General features: G+C 36.2%; 2 protein-coding genes across 3 annotated transcripts in view; one reads left to right on the top strand and one right to left on the bottom strand.

Moving 5' to 3' along the window:
- Window positions 1-450: 450 nt before the first annotated feature.
- LOC145690106 (peptidyl-prolyl cis-trans isomerase-like 3) lies at window positions 451-22,215 on the top strand. Of its 2 annotated transcripts, XM_081764680.1 has the most exons (5): window positions 451-606; window positions 8,044-8,118; window positions 14,752-14,913; window positions 20,397-20,515; window positions 21,951-22,215. In XM_081764680.1, exons 1-5 carry the CDS (start codon window positions 604-606, stop codon window positions 22,075-22,077), a joined length of 486 nt encoding a protein of 161 aa, XP_081620806.1. In that variant the 5' UTR covers window positions 451-603; the 3' UTR covers window positions 22,078-22,215. The 2 variants fall into 2 exon arrangements, with proteins under 2 accessions (XP_081620806.1, XP_081620807.1); XM_081764681.1 differs by lacking the exon at window positions 8,044-8,118 and having other exon boundaries at window positions 471-606.
- Window positions 22,103-25,105, bottom strand: part of Sardh (Sarcosine dehydrogenase) — a 110,908-nt gene continuing 107,905 nt past the window's right edge. The window contains exon 17 of the mRNA XM_081764679.1: window positions 22,103-23,191. Coding sequence (XP_081620805.1) covers window positions 23,023-23,191 — 169 coding nt within the window. The 3' untranslated portion in view covers window positions 22,103-23,022. The remainder of the gene's footprint in view (window positions 23,192-25,105) is intronic.

Here is a 25,105-nt window from a genome sequence, read left to right as displayed (position 1 = left end):
CTTTATACATAAAACATATCATTACAATCTACTCCCCTCTCTAATTCATTACATCCCCGTGAAGAAAATTTCTGGCAAATACCCTGCGTCTTCAGGAAGTTTTTTGACCACTCTCCTGTTTCATATATTTCATTACAGAGTCAGAAGAATTCTTTTTTGCCCCTTATACTGTAATTTTGGTACAAAGAAAAGATCCAGGGCCTTACGTTTTGACGTATGATTAGCGGCATACTAAAGCCTGACTACTGGAGGAAAGTAGAACTCTATTAGTAAGGCACTAATTACGCATCAGAATCACTCTAGATAAGTCCCCAATCTTAAAATAAATTATTCTGTTTTACGTTATACTGTACCGATATCATTAGGAAAGGTTCGTAGGGATGAGCTGTAGATCTATAATGTTAAATTGTATTTGTATTTTATTTCTATAAACTTATTTGTAGATGAGGAAAATAATTACTATTGTGGGAAATTCTATTCTTCCTTGAGGGAAATTATAGTCAGTACCTTACAACCCTGCAACACTTTGTATGGAATGCAAGAAGTTTTATTTGAAATTATGATGATATTAAATCTGTACATTTATTGTTTGATACATTTCTGATGGTAAGAAAACATACATACATCGTTTTTAAAACGGAGTATTGCCTTAGGTATTGATTAAAAGTAAAGTTGAATAAATTAGGAAATTTAGATTAATATCTTCTGCAGATTGAGAATGGCCCAATATCTATGGTAACGTTATTTTTTTCATGCTGATAAAGAAATGAGGTTACATATACATCACTTTTCTTAGTTTAAGTAGTAGTTGGGTGCCGTGCTATTTTATCATTGCATAAAATTGTTAAACTTCGCAAGAAATATGTAGTTGTTTTTGACAAGAGCAAGAAATCAACAATGGTTATGTGAGACTGATTATGCTTATATGCACTTCTTGCTTTAGTTAGTACCTAGGACAGGTTGTGTTGTCTTTTTTTACACATCGTTTACGTGAATACACTTTCATTAATGTATCTGCTCCGTACGTAGGGTTGCCGACTAGCCGGTTTCTCACCGGCCTGGCCGGAAAAATTGCTGGGGTATGTTTAGTACAAGGGGTCCAAAAGCACGTAAAAAACACAAAATTTACAGGAGAAATGGATGATGCAAGTACTTAGACATAACATAACGTAACCAAATGTAACTAACCTAACATAAACTAACGTAAGCTAACCTGAACTAACCTAAACTAACGTAATATTAGTAGAAATGAGCGACATTCTATCATTTTTTGGAAAATTATGCGGGACTCCTACGCTAATATAACATAAACTAAACTAACCTAACGTAACCTAAACTAGCCTAACCTTACTTAAACTAACCAACCCTACCCTAAACTAACCGAATGTGAACAAAAATTGCCACAATTGTATCATTTTTTAGAGAAAAGATCTGGACCCCTTCTGCTAAACATAGGCCAAATTGCTGTTATTTTCATTAAAGCTGGTGAACGGTAAAAACTTCGGTCAATGTTCCGTTAAGGGGGTCCAGTGTCTTTGACACCACTTATTTCTCTTGATTTTCGTTTGATTACATAATATAACGTTATATCAGGTTAGGTTAGGTTAACTTAAGGGGGGCCCGTGTAGTTTTGGACCCCCTTAACGGAACATTAACTCAAACTCCTTACCAGACCCTTTATGACCGATTTTGTATCTAGTTCGAAGATTTAGAAAGTAACTTTTATTCTGTAAATCCAAAACTATCACCTTTCACCATCTAGCCACGATGGGAAGATTCTAGAACACAGGTCCCCTCATATAGGTTAGTATTTAGGTTGATTCCTTTCTATACCACAGTTTAATATTAATTCACATTGCATTGCCGAGCGAGCGTTAGTAAGTGAAGGCGGGTTAGAGCCCCACAGGGCACGTTCTTTTCTGTCTTTATTACAGCTAAATAAGAAGGTGGACCTGTGTTCTAGAACCTTGCCAGCAATGATTCATATATTTTGATCATTTGCTTAGATAATTTTAAAGAGATAACAGGGACTGTATCAGAGAAAATTTGGAATTTACTTGTAAGGAATTTTATACATGTATTGAGAGTGAAAAGGACACCTTAAAGCAATTTCCTGTAGTTGAAGTATAAGTTTGAAGAATAAATTTCATTTTCCAAATCCAAAATTGTCACGTAAAGATCAATATACTTTTGTTAAACTGTTTCGATAATTTTAAAGAAGTGGCAGTTACTGGTAAATATAATAAAATGATCAATGACGATTTCAGCTTCCCATTTCTAGCACAATGTATCTATTAAGCTTATTAGTGAGTGTACTAAGGATATGCAGAATACAGGTGCTAACGCACTTTTGTTCACGATAGTATATTTCCTTACCATGGATGGGTCCGAGCAGATATACTTCACACTTAAATCTAGGCCTATATTATAGGAAATTTTGAGAAGGTGCTGTGTTTTTTTTTTTTTTTTTTTTTTTTTTCTCCGAGTTGGCAACTCTATCCGTACGGCGTACCAATTTCGCCCTGCCCTGACTCTTTTAGACGCATTTCTCCTTTTTGGTAGCCGTCTAGCGCAGGTTCCTTTGAGTTCCTTGCACTTTAATTTTATAGTAGTGTAATTTTATGTGTGAAACGGGCACTTTGGTTCAAACCAACTGGATATATATATATATATATATATATATATATATATATATATATATATATATAAACTAGTTTAAACTGAAATAAAGGAGTTATGTCCGACAGATGGGGGCCAAAATTAGGTAAAAAAATCATAATGTGTACAGGAGAAATTTCATGTTACGAAAAGGTAATTGAAGTGTGAGTAATCTATGATCGTAGTGATATCGAAAATCAATGTATGCAATCGGGGATTGGGGGGGGGGGGGATAATACGTAAGGGTGTAGCAATACACAAATTGAAGTTTGACTGTGTTCAATTGGCCCTCACACCATTTGTTGAATGTGAATAGAGATAACGCGAAGGTCAGTTGTTGGTGTGGGTATATCCTACATACTACCTGCTTTTGGCAGTTCAGTTAACACCTGCAAGGGGCACTTTGTTACCTTGCTTGATTTTTCATATTTATGCACACGATATATTTTAATATTTTATATATGGGGTGTTAATGAGCTATACCGACAAACTGTAAGAGGTGATTCCTCACATCAAAATGAAAAAGTTCATATGTATCTATGGCAAAAAGTGCATAGTTTCAGAGTTAGGGCTGTCCAAAATCGCGCAAAAACCAAATTTCAACAGGTCCTGTTTCGAATTCCAGAACCTGTGGATAGTGGAGCTTATCTGTGTAAAGGAAACCAGACATACACAATCCAAAAGTGCATGTTTCGCCAATTTTTAATAGGTGAACAGGGTATTCCCTACAGTGTGTAATTCTCACATATGCTCTAAATAGGGTCTTCAGATATATCCTGATTTCAAGGAGGGTCCAAAGTAGGCATGAGGTAAACCTTGACAACAATGGACATCCAGTGCTTCGGAGGGAAGTCGGAAGTGTTAGAAACCGGCAGCTTCATGTTTTTTGTGTTCGGAATGACGTGTGATGCGATGTATTTCGTCACGGTATATTTCACATTTTTTCCAGTTATAAGCGTGAAAGAAAACGTTGCAGCATGCGTTTTCCCGAGAATGAGAGACCGTGCAGCTGACGATACTTAACACTTTCGATGTCGCGCCAAAGGATCCCATGTTCACTGCTATCAAGGCTTATCGTTTGCCTGCTTTGGACCAGGGTGGATTGATTTAAATCAGTCCGATTTAAATTGAGATTTAAATCACTTGATTTTTTAAATAAAAATCGTTGATTTAAATCAAATTCCGAAGTAAATTAATTTAAAGTGAAAATAAGTAAAATCCAGCCTCTGTTGTGTTATTTTAATTATGGAAGATAATCATAATACAATAAGATGCAAATGTATGTACAGCACAGTATGAGAACGAGTGTTTCATGCAGAGGATGATTAGGGAAAATCCCGTTTTGAACGGGTAACGGAGGAATTCTGCTTTCTTATCTTCGTAACATAAAGTTTTTAAATCGTTAACTATTCCAACGAGAAAATCACCATGGACATAATACGACGAAAATTCTCTTGTGTGCGCGTCTGTTTGTTTGTTCCCAGATAATAGGGGCGTATTTATAAAGGGGTCCGATTCCCTCTCCGAAAGTTAAATCTTTTCAGATTTTATAACTTTAGGCGAAATTTGCGTATTTTCTATTTATTTCACACCACAAGCTAGTTTTTTAAGGTATGCCCCTGCCAAATATGAGTTTAACTTTTGTGAAAAGAAAGTATCATGTTGTGCAAAATAGACGGTTTTTTGAATTGATGTTTTTTTTATACATAAAAAGCCGCCTTTCTAGGGAAAAAACGGAAATTTTGGCTTTTTTCATTTTCATGATTTTTCTATCTAAATAGCTTTCTTATAGTATACTCTATAGTTAAACAAGATTTCATGACCTAAATGCCATATTTCTCTCTAGAATTCACCATCATGATGGATGAAGCATGTGTTTTATGAATTGAACATTAAGTACGTAGTATTTGAGAGCAATTTTAGAGGCTATATAACTTTATTTTAACTTCTGAGTTATCGACATTTTTTTCTTCTTTAGATGATATCATTTTTAGTTATTCGTGTTTCATTTCTTCGAGCGTAGTAGTCTAGTTTCTAGCACATAGTTAAACTTACGTTTTTCAGTATATCCGTCAGAGAACACTTCCACATTTGTTATACTGTAGCTGTGTAATGATGTAGCAATAATCTTCCGGATGCAACCTTGAATACCATTTTATACAAATAATCAGTACGGATTTAGAAAAGTGTTTTGGGAGGGTTTTTCTTATTAATGGTTAGTTTTTTCTTAAAATGCCTGATTTTCATTTGAGGGGAGCTTGAAGTTTGAGTAAAGACATAACTAAAATTTCGTTTGTTTTAGAAAGTCCGTAATTTCGGAGAACAGGCTTCAGTTCGAAAGACACCCCCACCCTTTCGCAAATCCGTCATTGCTGGTAATTAGTAATAGCAACAATTTAAAGCATAAGAAATGAAATCAGCCTGGAATCACAGTACACGCACTATCTCTACATTCACAGATGGAATTAAGAACTTTTGTCGGAATGGTCGAATGCGGGACTGGATCCCGGATTTCCCAATAGAAGCGGAAAAGCTAACCACTTACTCATGTTTGTTGTGCTTGACTTAAATGTATTTCGGAATTTTTCTTTCTTTTTTTTTTAAGTGAAAGTTTCGTAATGATATGTTGAATTCTTGTTAAAAATTCAGAAACCTTCAGGACTGGGTAAACCGTGATGGTGGTTATATATTTGAGAGCCTTGGAAACCAAACGCTCAGATGAACAGTATTACGCATATGATCCATGAACAGAAAATTCAGTACTTTCCTGACTCTAAACAAGCTTAAGGAACATTCAGTGCATTACAGAATTTGGGACTTTACCGATTTTGCAGGTCCGAAGCACCTGATAGGTGGTAACAAATTATTACGTATGTAATAAATGAATAGAAAATACATTTTCAACATTTCTGTTCCATTTGAAAGAAGTTTCTGTAGGAGTAGCAAAGGCGGAAGCAAGAGGTGCATTAACAAATTAGGTGATTTTTGAGCGTCCCATACAAAGATTGCATTTTTTTCAGTCTTTTAAAGTAATACGTTGGATTGTAATAAAACAATGATTCTTTTTCATTGTTACTCTAGTACGAATGTTTATGAAAGTCTCGGAAGTCAGACATAATAAACTTATATGCTATAACAGATTGACGAGGGAATGATATTTATTTATTTAACAATCACCAGATGAAGCTCAGAGGCTATTTTATACTGGATATCAAACAACAACATGGAAAGGATTTGGGAAGGTACCGGCCAGGGCCTGTTTTAGTAGGCATTTGCCTGGTAGGACTGATGGAACACTGGAAAATCCCAGTCAGGAAACACCCTCTCACCATCTGACTTTCACCTAGTAATGCGACCGTGTTGCTGCCAACGAGGAAGAAATATGACAACGTGTTTCCTCTCGACGTTTCTCCCATTGTGCGCTTGTTTCAATGGAGGCACAACCAACCCCTGTTTCCATGTCAAATTTTGCAGATGACCGTCGTTGGAGATATTCACGATACGCCACTCATGTCGCTCCTATTTTTATTGAATTCTGCGCATACGATTTAGTAATTTAATTGTTTGTTTGACGGTTCTGTGTGCATTATTAGCTGAGATAAAGGCCTGTTACGGGTAGTCAGATACAAGTTTGCAACAACGCCTCTAGCGGCTAAATGGGAAAGGATATAAGAAAGTTTGTCCTCTAAAGTTGCATGACATTTAATGTCCTTTCGAACGATTCCAACAGTAATACCTCTTTCCATTGCAAATTTTGAAGTTGCCCCCCGTTGGAGGTATTCATGAGACGCCACTGGTCTCGCTACTATTTTTATTGCATTCTATACATGCGATTTGGTATGCAATTTTTTGTTTGAAGGCTCTACGTGCAATATTAGCTGCAATATAGGCGTGGTACGTTCTTATTGAATCACCCGGTATATATATATATATATATATATATATATATATATATATATATATATATATATATATATATATATATATATATATATATATATATATATATATATATATATATATATAATAGAGAGAGAGAGAGCAGAAGAAACCAAACTGATTATTATTATTATTATTATTATTATTATTATTATTATTATTATTATTATTATTATTATTATTATTATTATTAAAGCTTACACACCGTGCACTTGCGTAAGGAGAGAGTGAACATGGGATTTCCACAGAGCGTCATAAGGGCATGTATGCTGTACGAGTTCAAACGGGTCAAATGCCGCTGCAGCGGGGCGAATGATATTCCAGGCCGTTGGTAAGGATGTCGTGGCTACGCGGACAGTGCAGCGGTGGTTTAACAAGTTTAAGGACGGCGACGAAACATTCGAAGATGTACTACGTGCCAGAAGACCACAACAAAATGATGATCTTCATGGAGCAATTTAGGCAAACAGTGGTCAGACGTGAGGAACTGGGACTACAATTCAGTGTGAGTGGAGAAACCATTCGGTAGCACCTCTATTAACTTGGAAAGCCATACAAGTTAGGTCGATGGATCCCCTAACATGATTTGACTGCGGGCCAGAAGGCAACGCGAGCAGACATTTGTGATTCTTTGCTGTCTCGTCTGAGGAAGGATACATTTCTGGACAGGTTGTTGACATGTGATGAGAAACGGGTCCTGTACGAAGCTGCATGGTACCGTCATCATTGGTTAGCATCCCATGAACCGGTTCCAAAACAGCCGAAACTAGCACTGCACCATAAGAAGGCTGTCCTGTGTGTTTGGTAGACTGCTCGTGGCATCATGCATCGCGAAGTGCCACCAGCTGGTCACAGCATCAATGGAACTGTGTACTGTCAGTAGTTGAGCCGTGTTCAAGAGAAACTCAAAACTCTGGAGCCAGTACTTATAAGTCACAAAGAGGTCCTGTTACAGGACAACGTTAAGCCTCATTATGGCTAGCATGACCCGGGACACCATTCTACTCTTTGGATGGGAAACACTGTTGTATCCACCATACTCCCCGAACATTACATCTTCCGATTATTACCTGTTCCATTCCTTGGATAATCACCATCGAGGACGCCAGTTCAAATCCCTAGTAGAGGTGCAAAGTGCACTTGATACGCTTCACACACCAAGTTCTACCGCGATGGAATCCATGGCCTTCCAGAACGTTGGCCGAAAGTCGTCGATGCTGATGTGGGCTATTTTTGATCTTCAGGTACGTCTTAGGTGACATATCGATGTTTGAAGCTGGTGGTATATTTGAAGGTATATTTACTCTTGATCTGTATTTATTTGAAGATATTTTGTAGTAATTTATAAGGAATATTTCAATACGAAATAAGTGTCGATGCAGAAGAGCAAAGATTTCTTTTTCTTACGTAATTTTCTAATGCTGCCTTTTCTTTTACTTTTGACAGTCAGTTACTCTTCATACCGACGTTGGTGACCTGAAGATTGAGTTGTTTTGTGAATATTGTCCTAAAACATGTGAAGTAAGTTTTGTTTCTTTCTCTCTCTCTCTCTCTCTTTTTTTTATTTTTTTTTTTATCAAAATACATCTTTACTACACTTACTTCCACTTTTCTTGATGTTTTCCGAGATAATGAAGAAGTTTAAACAAGTAACAGTGTCACGTGCACCACGGAAAAAGTTGTATGGTATGATATTTTTTAATTAATATTGAGACCGGAAGTGGTAGTAGGTTTCTATCATTTCCGGATTTATTAGAGAAATTTTAATGAAAATTGGGATGCTTAAGTAATTACAGAAAACCGCTTCTTGGTATATGTAACTTGTTTCCACTCTATTTCAATTAACCTTGGAACCGGAAGTGATTGGTTTATGCCATTTTGGTTTGAATAGCGGCTTAAGAGAAAATCACCTCCATCGTACAACTCTATTCCTAACGTCGACCCTCTGCATCCTGGTTAAAGTGGTATGATGGTCCATTGAGTAGTTTCTGAGATTTTGTACACGGATGGACAGGGTTATTATTATTATTATTATTATTATTATTATTATTATTAAGTATTCTAACTTTTGACAGGTCCTGGGACTAATGAGTTTTTTTTTTTTTTTTTTCAATTTTAGATTTGGATCTCGAAATGTTTCTTCCATTGTTTCACGATCTTCAGCTTCCTTTTTTAACTCTTAATATTTTCTTCTATTTTTCAAATCATCGATCAGTTGTGTTCTTCTTTCTATTCCACGCTTTCCTCCCATCTTTCCTTCTATCGTAGTATGAATATATGAAGAAGTTTTTGGTAAACCAGACTCCTTATAAATTAAGGAAGTGAGCCGAGTGGTATGTGAAAATCATTACTAAATATTCTGATAACTGTTTCGTTGGATACGCAATTGATGACGTCATAATTGTGGGGAACTTACAATTCTGTGCTACAAATGTCGCGAAATGTTTTTAAAACAACAATTAGTTTATTTAATAGTATTCTCTAAGTATCCTGACTCACTTTCTAAATGTTTAATGTTCTTCATTGTCTTAAAGTTATTCACTTAAAAAAAAAAATCAAAAGGTATGCTTACCAGGAAACCTTTACATAATATTTAATATACAATTATTGACGACGAGATACTAGTTAATGATATAAAAATGCTATAAGATACAAAATGATTGAATTTCTTACCTTGTATCTACCTAAAAATTATAATTTCAAGGCGTGCTGGTGTCTTCGTCAGTAATCCATGCCTCGTTACATACCGGACTGTTAAATAAAAGTTCCTCTTTCTCCGGTTTTTTTTTTCTCAAGTATTCCTTTGTTATGTCTGCCATCTTTCATAGTGGTTTTTAGTGTTGTGTCAAACACGCTAGACAAGATGGTAGACACAACTAAGGAAACATGAGGAAATAAAGAACCGGGCATAGAGGACCTTTTATTTAACTGTCTGGTATGTAACGAGGTATGGATTACTGGTAAAGACCCAGCGAGTGTTGAAATAATGTAATAACAAATCTTTAAGTGGATATAAGCTAAGAGATAATTTTTATTACTAGTTAACCGTTTAGTTTAATGCGGAAATCTTCATCTGTAAAGAACGTAACGACGTAATGTTATATATATATATATATATATATATATATAGATATAGATAGATAGATACAGGGTGGCCCAAAAGTAGGTAGGTAGTAGTCCCGTACGAATCAACTAGCTGTATTTTATATCCTTTCTCATTGTTATCCATCAGTTTCTTTATTATTTATTTTTAAAGCCTTTTTTACCTATACCTTAAGCTCGGAAGAGCGGAAGCAATAAACCCATAAGCTAGAATGTTATACTTGATCAATGCAGGGGTGTATACCTACTTTTGGGCCATCCTGGATATATATATATATATATATATAATATTTTAAAGTTTTGGAGAAGTTATTGAAACTAACTTGGTCATTTTTCAAAAGTATTGTTTCCTTCTTCTTTACCTTCTTTGTTCCCTCTTCTTTGATTCCAAAACTGAGAAGTCCGTAATACAAGTATTGATCCAGTTACTCTGAAATGACTGCACAGATTTGAGTAGTTTTATGGAAACTTAATTTTTTTTACCTTTATAGAGAATACAATGAATCTATTAGTAACAGTCAGTGGGAGCTCATGTGGTTCGGATTCCACGTTAACCAGTAGGTCCACGTCTCATATAGCCTCGCTGCTGAACGGGACGTTAGACTTAAAAATCAATTAACAATCTATTAATAACAGACCATAGAGTGATATTTCCCTTTTATCCTATAAGGTTAACCATTTACTGTTATTCAAATAAATATCAAGTACATTGGAAAGAACAGCGATTGAAAAAGGGTCAGTATTGTTTTCTTGATGTAGTAAATAAATTAAGGAAGAACGTTTTCAGATTCATCCTGAAACACATTCATTGGGTTTATGCCCGTCTCTTAATTTTACTCTTCCTTTATGTAAATGGCGTATGTTACTATTGTTATTATTTGCCTCTAAAAGTTCAGCAATTCTATCCATCTTCTATTTCTTCTTGCGTCTAAAAATAAGGGAAACTTAATATTTACTTGTATTTTGCAGTATTTAAAACGATCAGTTCCGAAGCTAATGCGTCTGTACACACTTCATCAAGCACAATGGTCGAAAGCTTACCTCTGGGGTGAGGGATCCCTGGTTCGATCCCACGTTATGTTAATTTGTGGTGGACTACATCGTGTCCGTGGGGATTGGATTTCTCCCATTTCCTTTAACATTCTCATTCCATCAATTCTTACATTATCATTCACTTACATTAATCATCCACCCCATTTAGCGTAAAGGCCTAACCATGGGACGTAAAAGAAGAAATTTCATTTCATTTTACACTTCATCAAACTATTTTTTCCCCTCTAATAAATCATAAGCTTCGTTTCAGCTGTTTTCTTCACAATGTCGCAGTTTATCCTACGATTCCTCTATAGTCAACCTTGATCTCATAATAGACTACATTTTCATCACCCACTGAAATTTTTTAGTGTTAAGATTATATGGATGCACCGATCAAACTTAGATGCTGCGAAGTTTATCAGCCTACTTCATTGTCATTGTTTTCTTATCAATTGTTAGTCGTCCCTTTCCTCTCTTTGCGTTGAAATCGCTTATAATCACTTTCATCTCGAATTTCCAAACATTTTCAAGAATTCGTTCCAATTTTCAATAGAAATCATTCTTAACGCTGTTCCGTGTTTTCTTTGGTGTGCAAATTTATGATCACTATTTCGTATAATTTATAATGTACGATACATTATACGACCCTTCTTTCAATTTAGTGTACGATTGTCTTATCATTTAAGAGCTCTCTTGCTGGTCTAGTGGCTAGCGCCGCGCTTCTTTGTCACGTAGTTCCAAGTTCGAATTTCGTTTGGAGGACATAGAAATTTGAACATATTATGATGGTTCGGTTTCCACCTTAAGCTATAAGACCAGTCTTATATAGCCTCGATGCCGAAAAAAGACGCGAAACTTCATTAAACAAGCAAATTTATCATTCAAGAATTCGACTCTTTTTAAGTGTTGGTAGTCTTTTTTTTTTGGGGGGGGGTAATAGAATTATAAACTGCGTCAAAGCCCCATAATCCTCACTATTAATGGATAACCACACTTGTATTTATCAGTCAATTGCTATAATTAATCTACTGGTGTACTGTGGTTTCTTCAAATTTTGGAAGAAATTTTATTAAAGTATCTTAAGAATATACTCATCAGAAATCATTCTTTTCCTTTAGCCCAAAATGCATAATCGTTAAATGTAAACCAGAAAAATTTTGTTTTCAAAGATTACTCAAATTTGAGGAAAACAATATACATAAACAAGTTCTGACATATATGTTGAATGAACATATTACTAATACAATATTTATTATTTTTAATTGAAAATAGTTGAATGCGATGTCAGTTTTTTCTCCACTTCCTTCCAAAGTATTGATGGCTTTTAAATATTTTCTGTCTCCGAAATATTGATGTCCTTTATAAATATTTTCTAGGAAGCCTAACTCCATAACTTACCCACTGCTATGTTTCATGTTAGAAACATGTAATGGTCTTCTGGATAATTTTAGTCTTAAATTTATCAATGACTGTGTACACCATGTATGTGAACGTGTGTTAACAACCTCAAGAGATGTTTCCACCCTCCTTTGGAAGGTAAATTGTATGGTGAGATTCAAGGATGGACTTACGAGAGATCAATGGTAGAACACCCTCTTCCCCCATGATGAGTAAAGATAACATTGGATGATATCTAGTTAGAAAACCTACTGTACATGAGCATGGCACAATATTGTAGTCAGTCACACTGTTTAACGTACTACCTTCTTCTTCATCAATGTAGATTGGACAAATAATAATAATAATAAGCTGGTAAAATGTTAAAATTATGAAAATTATGAATGTTGAAAAAACTATATACAGGTGGAATATATACGTCCTTGAACTCTATATACAGGTGAAATGATTACATTCTGGGTACCGTGAACTAAAGGAACGTGGCAATCTGTTTGTGGAATGCTGTTGAAAACCCTTGTCGCAGTCCTCTTGATGGGCGTTATGTCATCAAAGTACGAACCTTTGAGTGCAGACTTGAGTTTAGGAAATAGAAACAAAATCACACGAGACTAGATTTGGTGAATAGGGAAGGTGGGGCAACACGAAAATCCCGTTTTGGGGCAAAAAGCCTTGCACAATCACTGCCTTGTGATTGGAATATTCTCATGGAATAGAGGCCACTGAACATCCACAGATACTCGGGTCTCACACGCATTATTCGTTGCTGTAATCCTTTCAATACCTCAAGGTAAAACGAAACATTAAGAGTCTGTCCTTTAGACATAGATTCCTCATGCACAATGCTCTCACTATCGTAAAAAGACAATGAGCAAAAACTTGATTTTGAGTTTTGATTGGCGCAGTGTTTTTGGCTTGAGGAGAGTTTGGAGACTTCCACTCTGCATTCTGACGTTTTCTCGGCGGGTCATCGTGAAAAACCTATGTCTTCTCCTCAGTAACGATATTCAGGGTGAAGTTGGGGTCCCTGTTGAGGGTAGGAATCAGTACCTTTCAGCGAGTGAGGCACGAAACGGGCACAGACTTTCCTCTTGTGGGTTATTACTTGCCGCACAACTTCTTTATTCACTTGGGGCCGCGGTGGCTCAGTGGTAGAGCGTTCACCTCTGGTGCTTGGGGTTCCGGGTTCGATCCCAGCCCCCGCCAAGTGAACTTTGTGGTGGACAAACACCGTGTGCGTGGGTTTTCTCGGGGTTCTCCCGTTTCCTCCCACTTTCTTCATTCCACCATTTCATTCATTTCTCATAATCACCGTCTCCTTTAGCCTCACCGGCATAACCGTGGGACGTAAAACTCAAAGATTTCATTTCATTTTTTCTTTATTCACTTGCAGTTCCTCAGCAAGAATTCGCAGAATTTCATTTTGGTCTTTCATGATCAGTGTTCTCACTTTCTCCAACAGTTCCTGTGTTCCCACTGCCCTTGCTGCATCCGGGTGTTCGTCGTTTTCAATTGATTCTGTTCCCTCCCTGAAACGCCACCGTGCCATGCAAATACATGCGCACGGGATAAACAAGTGGCTCCATATACTTGTTGAAACATTTTTAATAAGTTTCAATATCAGTCTTACCCAGACGCGCATAAAACTTAATGTTCACTCTTTGTTCCATGTTGAACCCACGATCAGCTTAGTAACACCTGCCTACACTTACCACGCCCACACATGTGACTGTCAGTCAAGATTAATACACTTGGTATCAGTTACTCATGAAGCATTCCTCTTTTGTTTGTAACACAGCTCACTTGCACTGCTGCGCCACATGTTCGTATTGCCGCACTGCATATTACTGATAGGCCATTATGAACAACTTAGTTTTTGTTTTCAATCTTCACTTGCTCGATGCCGTTCGACTCTTTTTCTGCTTTCTCTGTCAGATAGAATAATCACGGAGAAGCATTGTCCAGAATGAATCTAACGAACAGTGTACAGTTGTCTGCAACCAAGGTTTATGAAACGTATGCACCAGAGAGTGCTTTGTTCTAACCCCTTTTGTCCTAATAAGGCTGAACTTCTAAGAGTTGACAAGACGTTGCGTAGCACTCATTAAGTTGAAATCAAACATCCTGAAAAGAGATTGTTTATAGTGATAGATATGTAATAAAAACTTCCAGAAATGGAAGAAGCATTTTAGGCTTTTTAAGTTTTATAATACAGAGCGTTTAACTGTAAGCTGAAAATTATTGTTTCGAACATAATGATGCAAGTAAAGAGAAAAACTATAACTGTAAAAGCAGTGTATTTTTATATAGAAAATTAGCTGGAAGTTTTCACATTGTGAAGAAATATTTAAATAATCCTGAATAGGAAAACATTTTATTCTATGATCAATACGTTGATTTATATTATGGTAATCTTCTGCGTTTGTTACAGAAATAGAAATTATTTATTTTTACTGGGACAGGATTTCTGCGGGAGGACGTTAATGGTTAAAGTGTAGAACTCGTTTGCATGATAGTAAAGATTTTCTTTTTTATTAAATTAACAACTAGAATACCAGAAACTTACAACACGATATTTTCTTGTTTATTATATTATAAAGTGGCATTATTGCTTATTTTCAGAACTTTTTGGCATTATGTGCTAGTGATTACTATAATGGTTGCTGTTTTCATCGTAATATAAAAGGATTTATTGTTCAGACTGGCGACCCAACGAATACTGGAAAGAATGGGAATTCCATTTGGGGAAGGAAATTTGAAGATGAATTTAAAGAAGACTTGAAGGTATCGTAGCATTTTTAAGATTTGTGTAAGTTTTGCAATTTTCAATCCTCAAAAGAAAAGTGATACTTCATAAATATGATACATGATAATGGAATAGAATATCACGGGCACGGTGGATCAGCGCTCTGGTACGAGGGCCACTAGTTCTATCGCAGGCCACATGAGGTTATAAGGGACATCAGACTTGTGTGACTTTTCGGAGTGGTCGCATTTTTCTCACACATTCTTATTCCACTTCTCCTTTAATCATTCGCTCGTGTATTCATTTTTCCTTGAGTCTAAATGCATGCTCGTGAGACATCATTTAATTTTTGACAGACAATACAAGACAGAAATATTCAATTTCTCATAGCGTAGAAAATAATGTTATGATTCTTCGTACAGCAGTAAAAGTAATAGTATATTTATTATTCTTAATATTGTACGCGGAATTGTCGGTCACGAATGTCACTAAAAAGTCACGAAATCAGAAAACGCTAATGAAAGTCAAGAAAAAGTCACGAAATTTAGCTTTTGGGTCACGATTTTATCTGTACAAATATAAGTACAGACTGGAAAATTTTGTTCTATTAAACGTCACCACCAAAAATGTCTATGGTCGGTTTCAGACGCTTCCAAATCGTAAGCAAAGCATGGTTCTGTCGCAAGTATGAAAATTCGGCCTAATTCGCACCCAGATTTGCTCTTGAGAATGTTACGAAATTTTATGGCTTGGTAAAGAAAAGACCACGAAAAAGTCACGAAATTTCATTTTAGAATTTTAGTAGGTACCCTGTCATTGCATTTAATGTTTTCTTATAAACGAATTATTGTTCCTGGCATTCGAAAAATGTGGTTCACTTCTTCAGGTAAGTTTTAGGGTGAAATTGTGAAAGAGAGTAAATGCACCGTCAAAGAAAACTTGAACAAGATGTTTTCAAAACGATCCAAGACTATTTGATAAAAATTACCTTAGCACTGACGTCATTTCTGTCTTAAATTCAGTAGTTTCTTTCAAGAGATTTCATTTCTGTCCTGTTCTAAACAATCTAATTCAAGAGCGTTCAATAGCAAATCTGCGCCCGAGTTCATTGCAGGAAAGACAAAACAACTTGACATCATGGGACGGAGTGGCACTTGTTAAATTAATATCTTTTTATGAATCTTTTCCATGTTTATATGATGTTCAAAGTGTGCATTATCTAAATAAACAAAAGCGATTTATGTACTTGCGGTGCTTGTATGGTCATAATTATTGTTAAAATTATAAAGGCAATGATAGGTATAGATATTAACTTCAGAATGTACTATACAGGAATACCGGCTAAGTTTGTGGAGAAGGTCTGGTCCAGTTTAAGAATAGCCCGTCATTTTTTTTTTTTTTTTTTTTTTTTTTTTTTTAAGTTTTTACTTTTCTTGCTTTAAATGATTTCAAGATGTTCTGGACTGTTATTACCTTGGCGTATTCCCAAATAACTGCTTACAGATTGATAATATGTTTGCAAACTGATTGCCCTGGACACGATTTAATGCACTGCTATCCTGTTATATGCAGTTATTTCATCACGAAATTCACTCATAGTGCCTTAGAAGTTTTTTCTTTGGGTAGGAGTTGTATTCGTGGGTGCAAATTCACTTTATCAGAATTTCCCCGTACGTGTGTAAATACGAGTCCAAATGTATTCCACAAAAACGACACCTATAAAAACATAAACCAGCTTGTGTTAGGTTGTCACTAAAAGCGATAATACTATAATCGAGTCAGAGCAGAAGCTCAGCAGGAGGGGGCTAGTACAGGGGGCGTCAGTGACGGAGGATATGCACATAAACGAAGATAGTGCAGCGAACACTTGATATCGTACATCCTACTATAGCCTTTGAAATGGTTTGACACTATCAACATTACATTTGTAAATATGAAATACTAGTTTCCTACATTGTACAGAAGTGCTCCGACAGTGGAAATTAATATCCTAGACAATCCTCTTTCATATGCACCCACTCATTTTAACTGTATAATTACCATTTTTAGGACGGGTTAGTATTAACCAGTATCATGAGCTAGATGCAGATATGGGCGGTAAATCCAGTAAATACAGGAGTTAATATTGTCATTGTTATGTTTTTCGCTTGATTTCGTTTTTTTTATTATTATTATTTTTTTCCACAATTTTTCTATGTTTCAATGATCCATGGCGGGTTGAATTTTACAGAAGGGCGGCAGAGAAATAGAGTCTTCTTTGAATCAAAGTTTACGATGCCACAACATAAATAACATTAAAAGGCACTTATTAACTTGTGGTATTGATTCACAATTTTTGGAAACAATTCGAGAAATCTTTCTTAGTCGTCATTCTGTTATCCGTACGCCGTATGAAAAATAAGATTAAAAAAAAAAAAAAAAAAAATCGGAGTATTATAAGAAAGGATTTTATACTTAAGGAGCACTATACTTTTCGTAACGTTAGTTCACCAACTAACTTAGTGAAAATACTTAATGAAAGTGTACTGATGAAAATTTGCTGGTGTACCTACAAAATCTACCGACATGTTATCTGCAAGGTTTAATGCAATCTATTAAGTTTAAGATACAGAAAGTTAGGACTAGAACGCTAATACTGTAGTTATTAAACAACCTGGATCTACTCTAGTTATTAATGAACTAAATCAATACGCAGTTTTGCTTTCACGCGTTTGCATATTTTTTGACCACTTGTTTGAATTGCCACCTAGACTCTTGTTCAAATGTCTTGAACAATATTCCTTTCAACGTGTAAATTTGAAATCATGATTGGTCTTGTTGAAGCTTTCTTTGATCGTCTACAAGTGGCTTAAGAATGAAATTAATGAATACGTTCATGACAAAATGAATTTTTTTTTTTCTTGTTTCAAAGAGTTTCCTTCTTTTATAAAATCCTGGGGACGTAATGCTATCAAATCCTGAGCACTCTGTGTTCGATTCTGATTATATAATTTCAGTGTTTTTTAAGTTTAACTATACTTTAAATTTACTTTGGTACGAGTGACCAACTTTAGCAATTCTGTGGATGATTTTGGTTTGAAATTTAACGTACTTTTTAACATCGAGACCATGAGATGAGGACCTTCTTAGAACGTTAACCAAAGAAGCTCCCACCAGAAATCAAGCCCGGGTTTTCCATGTCAATGACGCATATGCTGCGAGGATTCTTAATAGCATAGATGTGAAATTATGTTCAGAAATAGTGAATACTCTTCATTCCTTCAAAAGTTCTAGACCTTTATTTACAGACAGGATTTAAAAAAGGATTCATCCCTTTGAACCATTTCTTGCAAGCTGTCAAATCATACGCCTTTTAATGTAAAAAAAACTTTAAAAGTACATAAAAATACGACTCCATAGTTCGCGTAGTGCGCATCTTTTAATAAATGGAAGACTAAAAATTAGTCACCAATCTCTACGTTGATTTACTTACTTTGGACAGCGAAATTTACAGTCAGGTATCAGAAACCAGTGCCCCAAAGTAAGTCTATACGCAGATTGGTGAGTAATTTTTAGTCTTTCATTTCTTTAACATATAGTCTTCCTAGTTACGTCATAATTTATGAGAAGGAAGGTTAGTAAAGCACGAACACAGGAATCCAGATATCATAAGTTCATATTAGTGCATCTTACCTAAAGGTAATGTGGACAGTTAGCATCAATCACTTTTCTAATGGTCGCCACGGGCCTTGACATACTCCTGGAGTTTGTGGTTACTTTTCAATAAGTAATATACTACTGATGATGGAATCAATGAGCGCTATGGGCTAATAATGCTGTGTCATGTAAACTATTTTCTCAAGCGCTAATCATAATTTAGAGTCCAGTGGATTGAAGTGTGGACTCTCGGAAGATCAATTATTTGGAGCAACGGAGTCGAATTCCTTCCTTCTGAGCCATTCTTGTCATGTTGGCTAGCTGCTGGAAGCTCCATTTTGGTCTTTTACGAGTCTCTCTGGCACTGTGTCTCGATTCACTTTCGAAGTTTTCATTTTTTGATTTTTATAACTATAGCTGAGTAGCACCGTTATACCACTTCTCTAATGAAACCATGGGTATGGTAGGATATTGGCCCTGTTGAATCTATCAGGTTTTCTCACAGCTAGTACGAAAGCTTGATGCATACATTATATTTTGGGTTTTGAACATTTTCTCAACTGTAAAAGTTTTATCATCCCAAAGAGAATTCGTCCTCCGTAACATAGCAGGAAGTGCTTGCATTGCATAATCCCCGTCTATTTGAATTGATGATGTGCGAATTCCTTGTATTCCATCTATCAGCTAACAGTTGAAAATACCTACGAAGCATGAGGGATTAGTATTAGGAATTAGATTTCTGGGCTTTCGACATCTGTAGCCATGTTAACCCGTCACGTATGAGAGATGACGTCCCTCGGCAATTGCATTGCCCGGGGAATCAGGGTGGAAAAAAGGAATAAAGCGACCTGGAGCCATTATGTTAGGTACCATCCCGGCATTTCCCTGGTGTGAATGAGGAAAACCTCACTCAGGATGGCGACCTGAAAATGTTCAAAAAGTTTTTACAGTTTCTCAGCCGATTATCCCGACCGGAAGCATTAGGGAGACCAGTCCTTTTCTATCCTTGTCTGCCGTACCATAACCGATTGGTGCTTGAAGGGATTTAGATAAACTCTTGCCTCCATTTTTTATAATTGTGGTGTCCTTCCACTTCGTGGGGCGATGGCTTTCGACAACCACAACCTGACGTGGTGTGGTTATCGAACGACTCAAGTCTCAATGAATCTTTAGATGATTCGATACGCAAAAGCTCTTTCTCAGGAAAATCTCAAGGGTACTTTGGGGTGGGGGAGACAGTAGCGTAATGGTAGGGCGCTTACCTCAGATGCGTGAAGTTCCTGGTTCGATCCCAGCCCAAGTAAGTTTGTGGTGGACGACATCGTGTCCGAGGTGTTTCTCAGGATACTCCCGTTTCTTCCCACTTCCTCATTCCACCAATTCTTCCATCATAATAAACTTGCTTTAATCATTGTCTCCCTTAGTCTAAAAGGGACTAACGTGGACGTTAATTTGAAATATTTCATTTCCAGGGTACTTTGTCATGTTTTTTTGTAGCGCTATTACGGCTATACTGTTTTAATGCAAGCCGACTCCGTTTTAATGCAGGGCCATATGTATTGGTCCTATTTAATCGTTATTATTTCATACAACAGTATATATGTGCTGTTGTTCAACACACTCACTCATCACTATTTGGACTTAGCTGCAATTCGTAACCTTTAACAACGGCTCTGCTTCATCTACTCAAACTTAGTCTTCGAATTTTTCATACCACGAATTTATCATACATCATATATCTTACTACCCCGTAGGTATTTTTTCTCTTAAGCTTTATATATACTTGAAAATAAATAAAGCAAGAAACTGAGTGAATTCTTCTTACAACACACAACTACATTTATGTAACATGAAGTCATATTGATGATTTTATTTTTCCTTACAGCACAGTGTAAGAGGAATACTCTCTATGGCGAATAATGGTCCAAATACAAACGCAAGCCAGTTTTTCATTACTTATGGTCCACAGCCACATTTGGATTTGAAGTATACAATATTTGGAAAGTAAGTAGAATTCAACTGTAATCAATTAACTGTAACACTCCTTCAAACTGTATTACTGCAGAACAAGACCTTCATAGATTTCATAGCCCCCCCACTGCTGCCAACTCCGTTTTTATGAAAACAGCCAAATAACAATTCAAAATTCGCTAAATTCGTGTGTTATCAATGGACTAAACTTTATTTTTGTCACGAAAGAGTGTTTAGAAAGTCGTTCATAGCTCACGACGTTTAATAGTTAATATTATACAACGTGAGTTATAAATATTGCAATATTCATCTACACAGTATACCTGTATTTGCTACAATACAATGAAAGCAGATTATATATAGTTCTTCGTGTTGGACTTCTGCTAGTTCCTCGATTCCATCGATACCACATCTTGTTCTTAGAGGCAAAAAAGTCAGTCACTGCTGTTTCTCTACTTCCTGGTTGATGGAACATCGTCATGTCAGAAAGTGCGCCATCAACCGAAGCAGGTAGCAATCTGCAAGGGCAAGGTCAGGATTATATACGGGGTTTGGCATCAATCAGTTCGATGTCTTCAAGTTCCTGAACTTTTATTGCGTTTTTTTCGAACTGAGTGTGGTTTTGTGTTATCCTTTGCAGCAGGGCCACCTTTCGATTCATCGATGCAGGATATTTTTTGGCGAGTGTAGCAGACATTTTCTACAACTGTTCTGAATAAAGGTCGGCATTAATAGTACGACCGGTAGAAACGAATTCAAAGTAAATTACCTCTGTATAGTTCCACCACATACACAACATCAAGGGACTTGCGCTAGAAGTCCTTTTGTAACGATATATGTAAGGAGAACTAGTTCTATAGAATTGTGTTAATTGAAAAGCACTTGTATAGTTACTGTTATAAGTAAAAACTTATAAGATTACATGCCTATTCAACTTACTTCTGTTAAGCAATAGCTTACATGCCAATATGTGTTTTCTTAGTGTTTTTCATCTCAAAACCATGAACCTTCCAATGTCTTCTTGATCTGCACTATCAATAAACCACTGTAGAAAACTTGAAATTAACAAGAATTTAAGCCTCATCATTTGTCAACTGACTACACGAAAAAAGTGATACATGACATTCTCAGAAGTGAGAAAAGTTTTACATGAAAGTTTCCTAAAACTACTGACGAAAGCAATAGAGTTAGCTGAAACTGTTTAGAATAATTAAAGTTGGACGGAGTAGGTTGCTATATGTTTACAAGTAAATAAATAAATAAATAAATAAATAAGTATGCGTTAGTTGCTAGGTCTCCAAAATTCAGCTCAAGAACCATGGTGTATAGTACTATACATATAATTATTATGTGAAGCTATGAGTACTTGTATAGTTGTACATAAATAGTTAATCTTAGTACAGGCGTCGTGATTGTTAGAAATACGCAAGACTAATGCATAACTTGTAAATTCTCACTTATTTTTCAGAGTAATTGATGGCTTTGATACATTAGATGAATTGGAGAAGCTACCAGTGAATCCGAAGAACTATAGACCATTGTCAGATACTAGGATCAATAACGTAACAATTCATGCCAATCCGTTAGCAAGTTGACTACTAGTGAAAGTACAAAGAACAGTTAGTGTGTATGCATTTATTTGTTAATGACTTTCATTTTATAAGAAAATAATTGGTATTTACAATATGTAGAACTTACTTCTATAAAACAATAAAAGTAACTTTGATTTAAAATTGTGTGATTTTTTTGTAAATATCTTAACATTAAAGTTTAATATTCGAGTATTCTTTGATAGTAAAGAGTTAAGTGTTTCAGTTTACGCTTTTAAAAATATTACTGGACATAATAAAAAGCAGAACACAGTTTTTTCTTTCTAAACAATATAAGTACAGTAGACTCCCGAGTACAAGGGCAGGCCGGATAACAAAAAAGCCGGATAGGCTGGAGTTCTATGAACACATTTCTTTATGAACATCAAGCCTACATCAAGAACAATTTAGGAATACAGTACTGTACGTACTGTACAGTTATAATCAGGAACAGCGGCAAGCTTACTGTATTGAGATCCGTTACACACTGACGAAACAATGAACAACGAGCAGAACGTTGCTCTTTTCCTGTCACAATTTGTATTTTGCACACGACGCGTAGGAGGATCGTAGCAGACACCCGCTTCCAATGCCTTGACAATGTTGCCAATGCAACGCCTTGCCTTCGTCATTTAATTACGATAAAAGAAAACTAGACCGGATACTCGTGAGTCTACTGTATTCGGGACTGTAACCCAATTTTGATAAGGTCATATCAAAATACTGCGCAGTAACATTCTTGCTTATTAGTGTTACGATACAGCTGCATTTACAGATGGCAAATTATATTATTATTATGAATTTGTTTTATAGCTAAATCTGAAGTGTACTGAACACAAAAGGCAAGTTTCTCGGTAACTATTTTCATATGTACTGTTATCTTTTACTCAGAAAAAGGCAGTGTTTGTATATTGAGCTTAATGTTTGTTGATGATTGTTTCCTATATATTTTTAAGGCTGGCTTGTGTCATAAGATCCTTGCACCCTCTTGTTCGCTGGGTCAAATGGTGCTTTTAGATGTATAGTAGCATCGTAACGAACTCCTAGCACATCCAATTGATAATGTCCGGTCTTCAGGAAATCTGTGGTAACAGGTATACCATCTGGATGCTTCACATACCTGTATGGAATAAAATTAATAAATAAAATGTTTAACTTACGATCAATGAATATATGAGTCCATCAAATACAGTACTCGCCTTATTCAAAATTAGAAAACATAGAATCCAAAATGTCTTCCAGATTTCTTTCTATTGATAGGTTCGAGCTGATGAAGGCTTCTATAATTCTGTTGGACATGAGACATAATGTTTAAAGTGGAATCCAAACTTGTACTCAGGTTTTGCACAAGGAAAACACCCACTAGAAATCGAATCTGGAAACACATGCACACGCAGCTGAAAAGCACAGGTGTGAGCCACTTGGGCACGAATGAAGTCCGAGTAGATTCAACATAAATAAGTGGAATTAAGTAGATATGTGATGGATCCATGAAAGTTTTTCTTTTAATTCCTTTTTTCTCGTTTATTCCGTCAGAAACCTGAAGGAGAATCCCTTAAAGAGGAGTCAAAACGTTATTTATAATTATTAATTTTATTTATTTTCAGAAATATGCGAGAGATATAATTCTTGACACGTATGTTTGCATAAGGCGAGTTTAGCATTTGATTGACTTATAGATAGTGACATATTTATATAGATACTTATCAATTTAGTGGAAACAGCTGATAGAAGTGCAAATTACCAGATTAATACAGTGTTGGACCACCTTTTGCCCTCAGAACAGCTCTGATGCGACATGGAATGGAATCATAGAGGTCATGAATGATAGCAAGTGGAGTATTATATCATTCCGCGTGCAGTTTCTTACCCAGTTCCGTGAAGAGAATGGAGGCGGAAATCTGCGTCAGGTCGTCTCCAAAACGGACCGCAGATGTTCAGTTGTGTTCAGATCTAAGGATTTGGTGAGCCAAAGAATGTGCTCAATTTCATCCTGATATTCCTCAAATAATGTTGCAGCAGCTCCAATCATGTGAATGGGTGCTTTATAGTCCTGGAATATGGCGTCATTGCCCAGAGACAAATCTAGACCATAGGATGTGCATAGTCCCCTAAAATGACGACATAATTATAAGCGTCAGCACAGGACCCAACCAGGATATTGCTGCCCACAGCATCACAAAGCCGCCGGCATGTTTCATGATTGGACGAAGACACTGCTGGTCGTGCGCTTCTTTAGGGGACTACCACATATAAACACGGCCCATGGTTTGAAATAAGGTAAACGGTGACTCATCCGACTATATCGCACGTTTCCAGTCATGAGCGGTCCATGCCTCATGTTCGCGCGGCACCATAGGCGTCGTACTAAAGCGTTATGATTCCTTATAAACGGTTTCATCCATGCAACCGGACCTCGTGTATGTTCGTGTCATGTAAGTGGCAACAGACTGTGATTATCGACACAGGTGTGGTAGGTGCTGATTGAGTTCCTCTGTCACTTGCACTCAGTCGCATGACGGTTTTGAGTGAAAGAGCTTTAATGCTTTAAATTTTCGTGTTCAGGATTTAATTTGGATTTTTTTTTTTTCTTTCTTTATGAAGATTGATTCGAAAACTTTCCTTTCCGTGCTATTTTTCAAGAACAGAATCCTGAGTTTTCTAACATCATGTTTTTGTTGTCTTCAGATGTTTAGAATGACTATTATATTGACGTACTTTTTTATATATATAGAAGGAGGGGGAGGGGGGGCAGGATTCTAACTTATTTTTAATTTGTGATGGTGAGTTTTACGTTGCAAGATTCTGCTCTGTAGGCCAAAGGGAATAGTGTTCATTGACCCTGGATTTAATGATGTCATGCTGATATGACTTATGTTCACTGACTGCATCGTATATTTCTGAGAGAGATGTCATCCCTCATGTGTGACGGACTTAAAGCCATAGATACCGGCGATGCCCAGAAATATGTATAAATAAATAAGAGATAACATTATATTAGCTTATGGAACCAGTTAGCTATTTCTATACCTTT

This window comes from Thermobia domestica, chromosome 7, assembly GCF_964235325.1.
Source record: "Thermobia domestica chromosome 7, izTheDome1.hap1.1, whole genome shotgun sequence".
NCBI lineage: Eukaryota > Metazoa > Arthropoda > Insecta > Zygentoma > Lepismatidae > Thermobia > Thermobia domestica.
The sequence above is the reverse complement of the archived record's forward strand: the minus strand, read 5'-3'. Positions and strand labels throughout refer to the sequence as shown.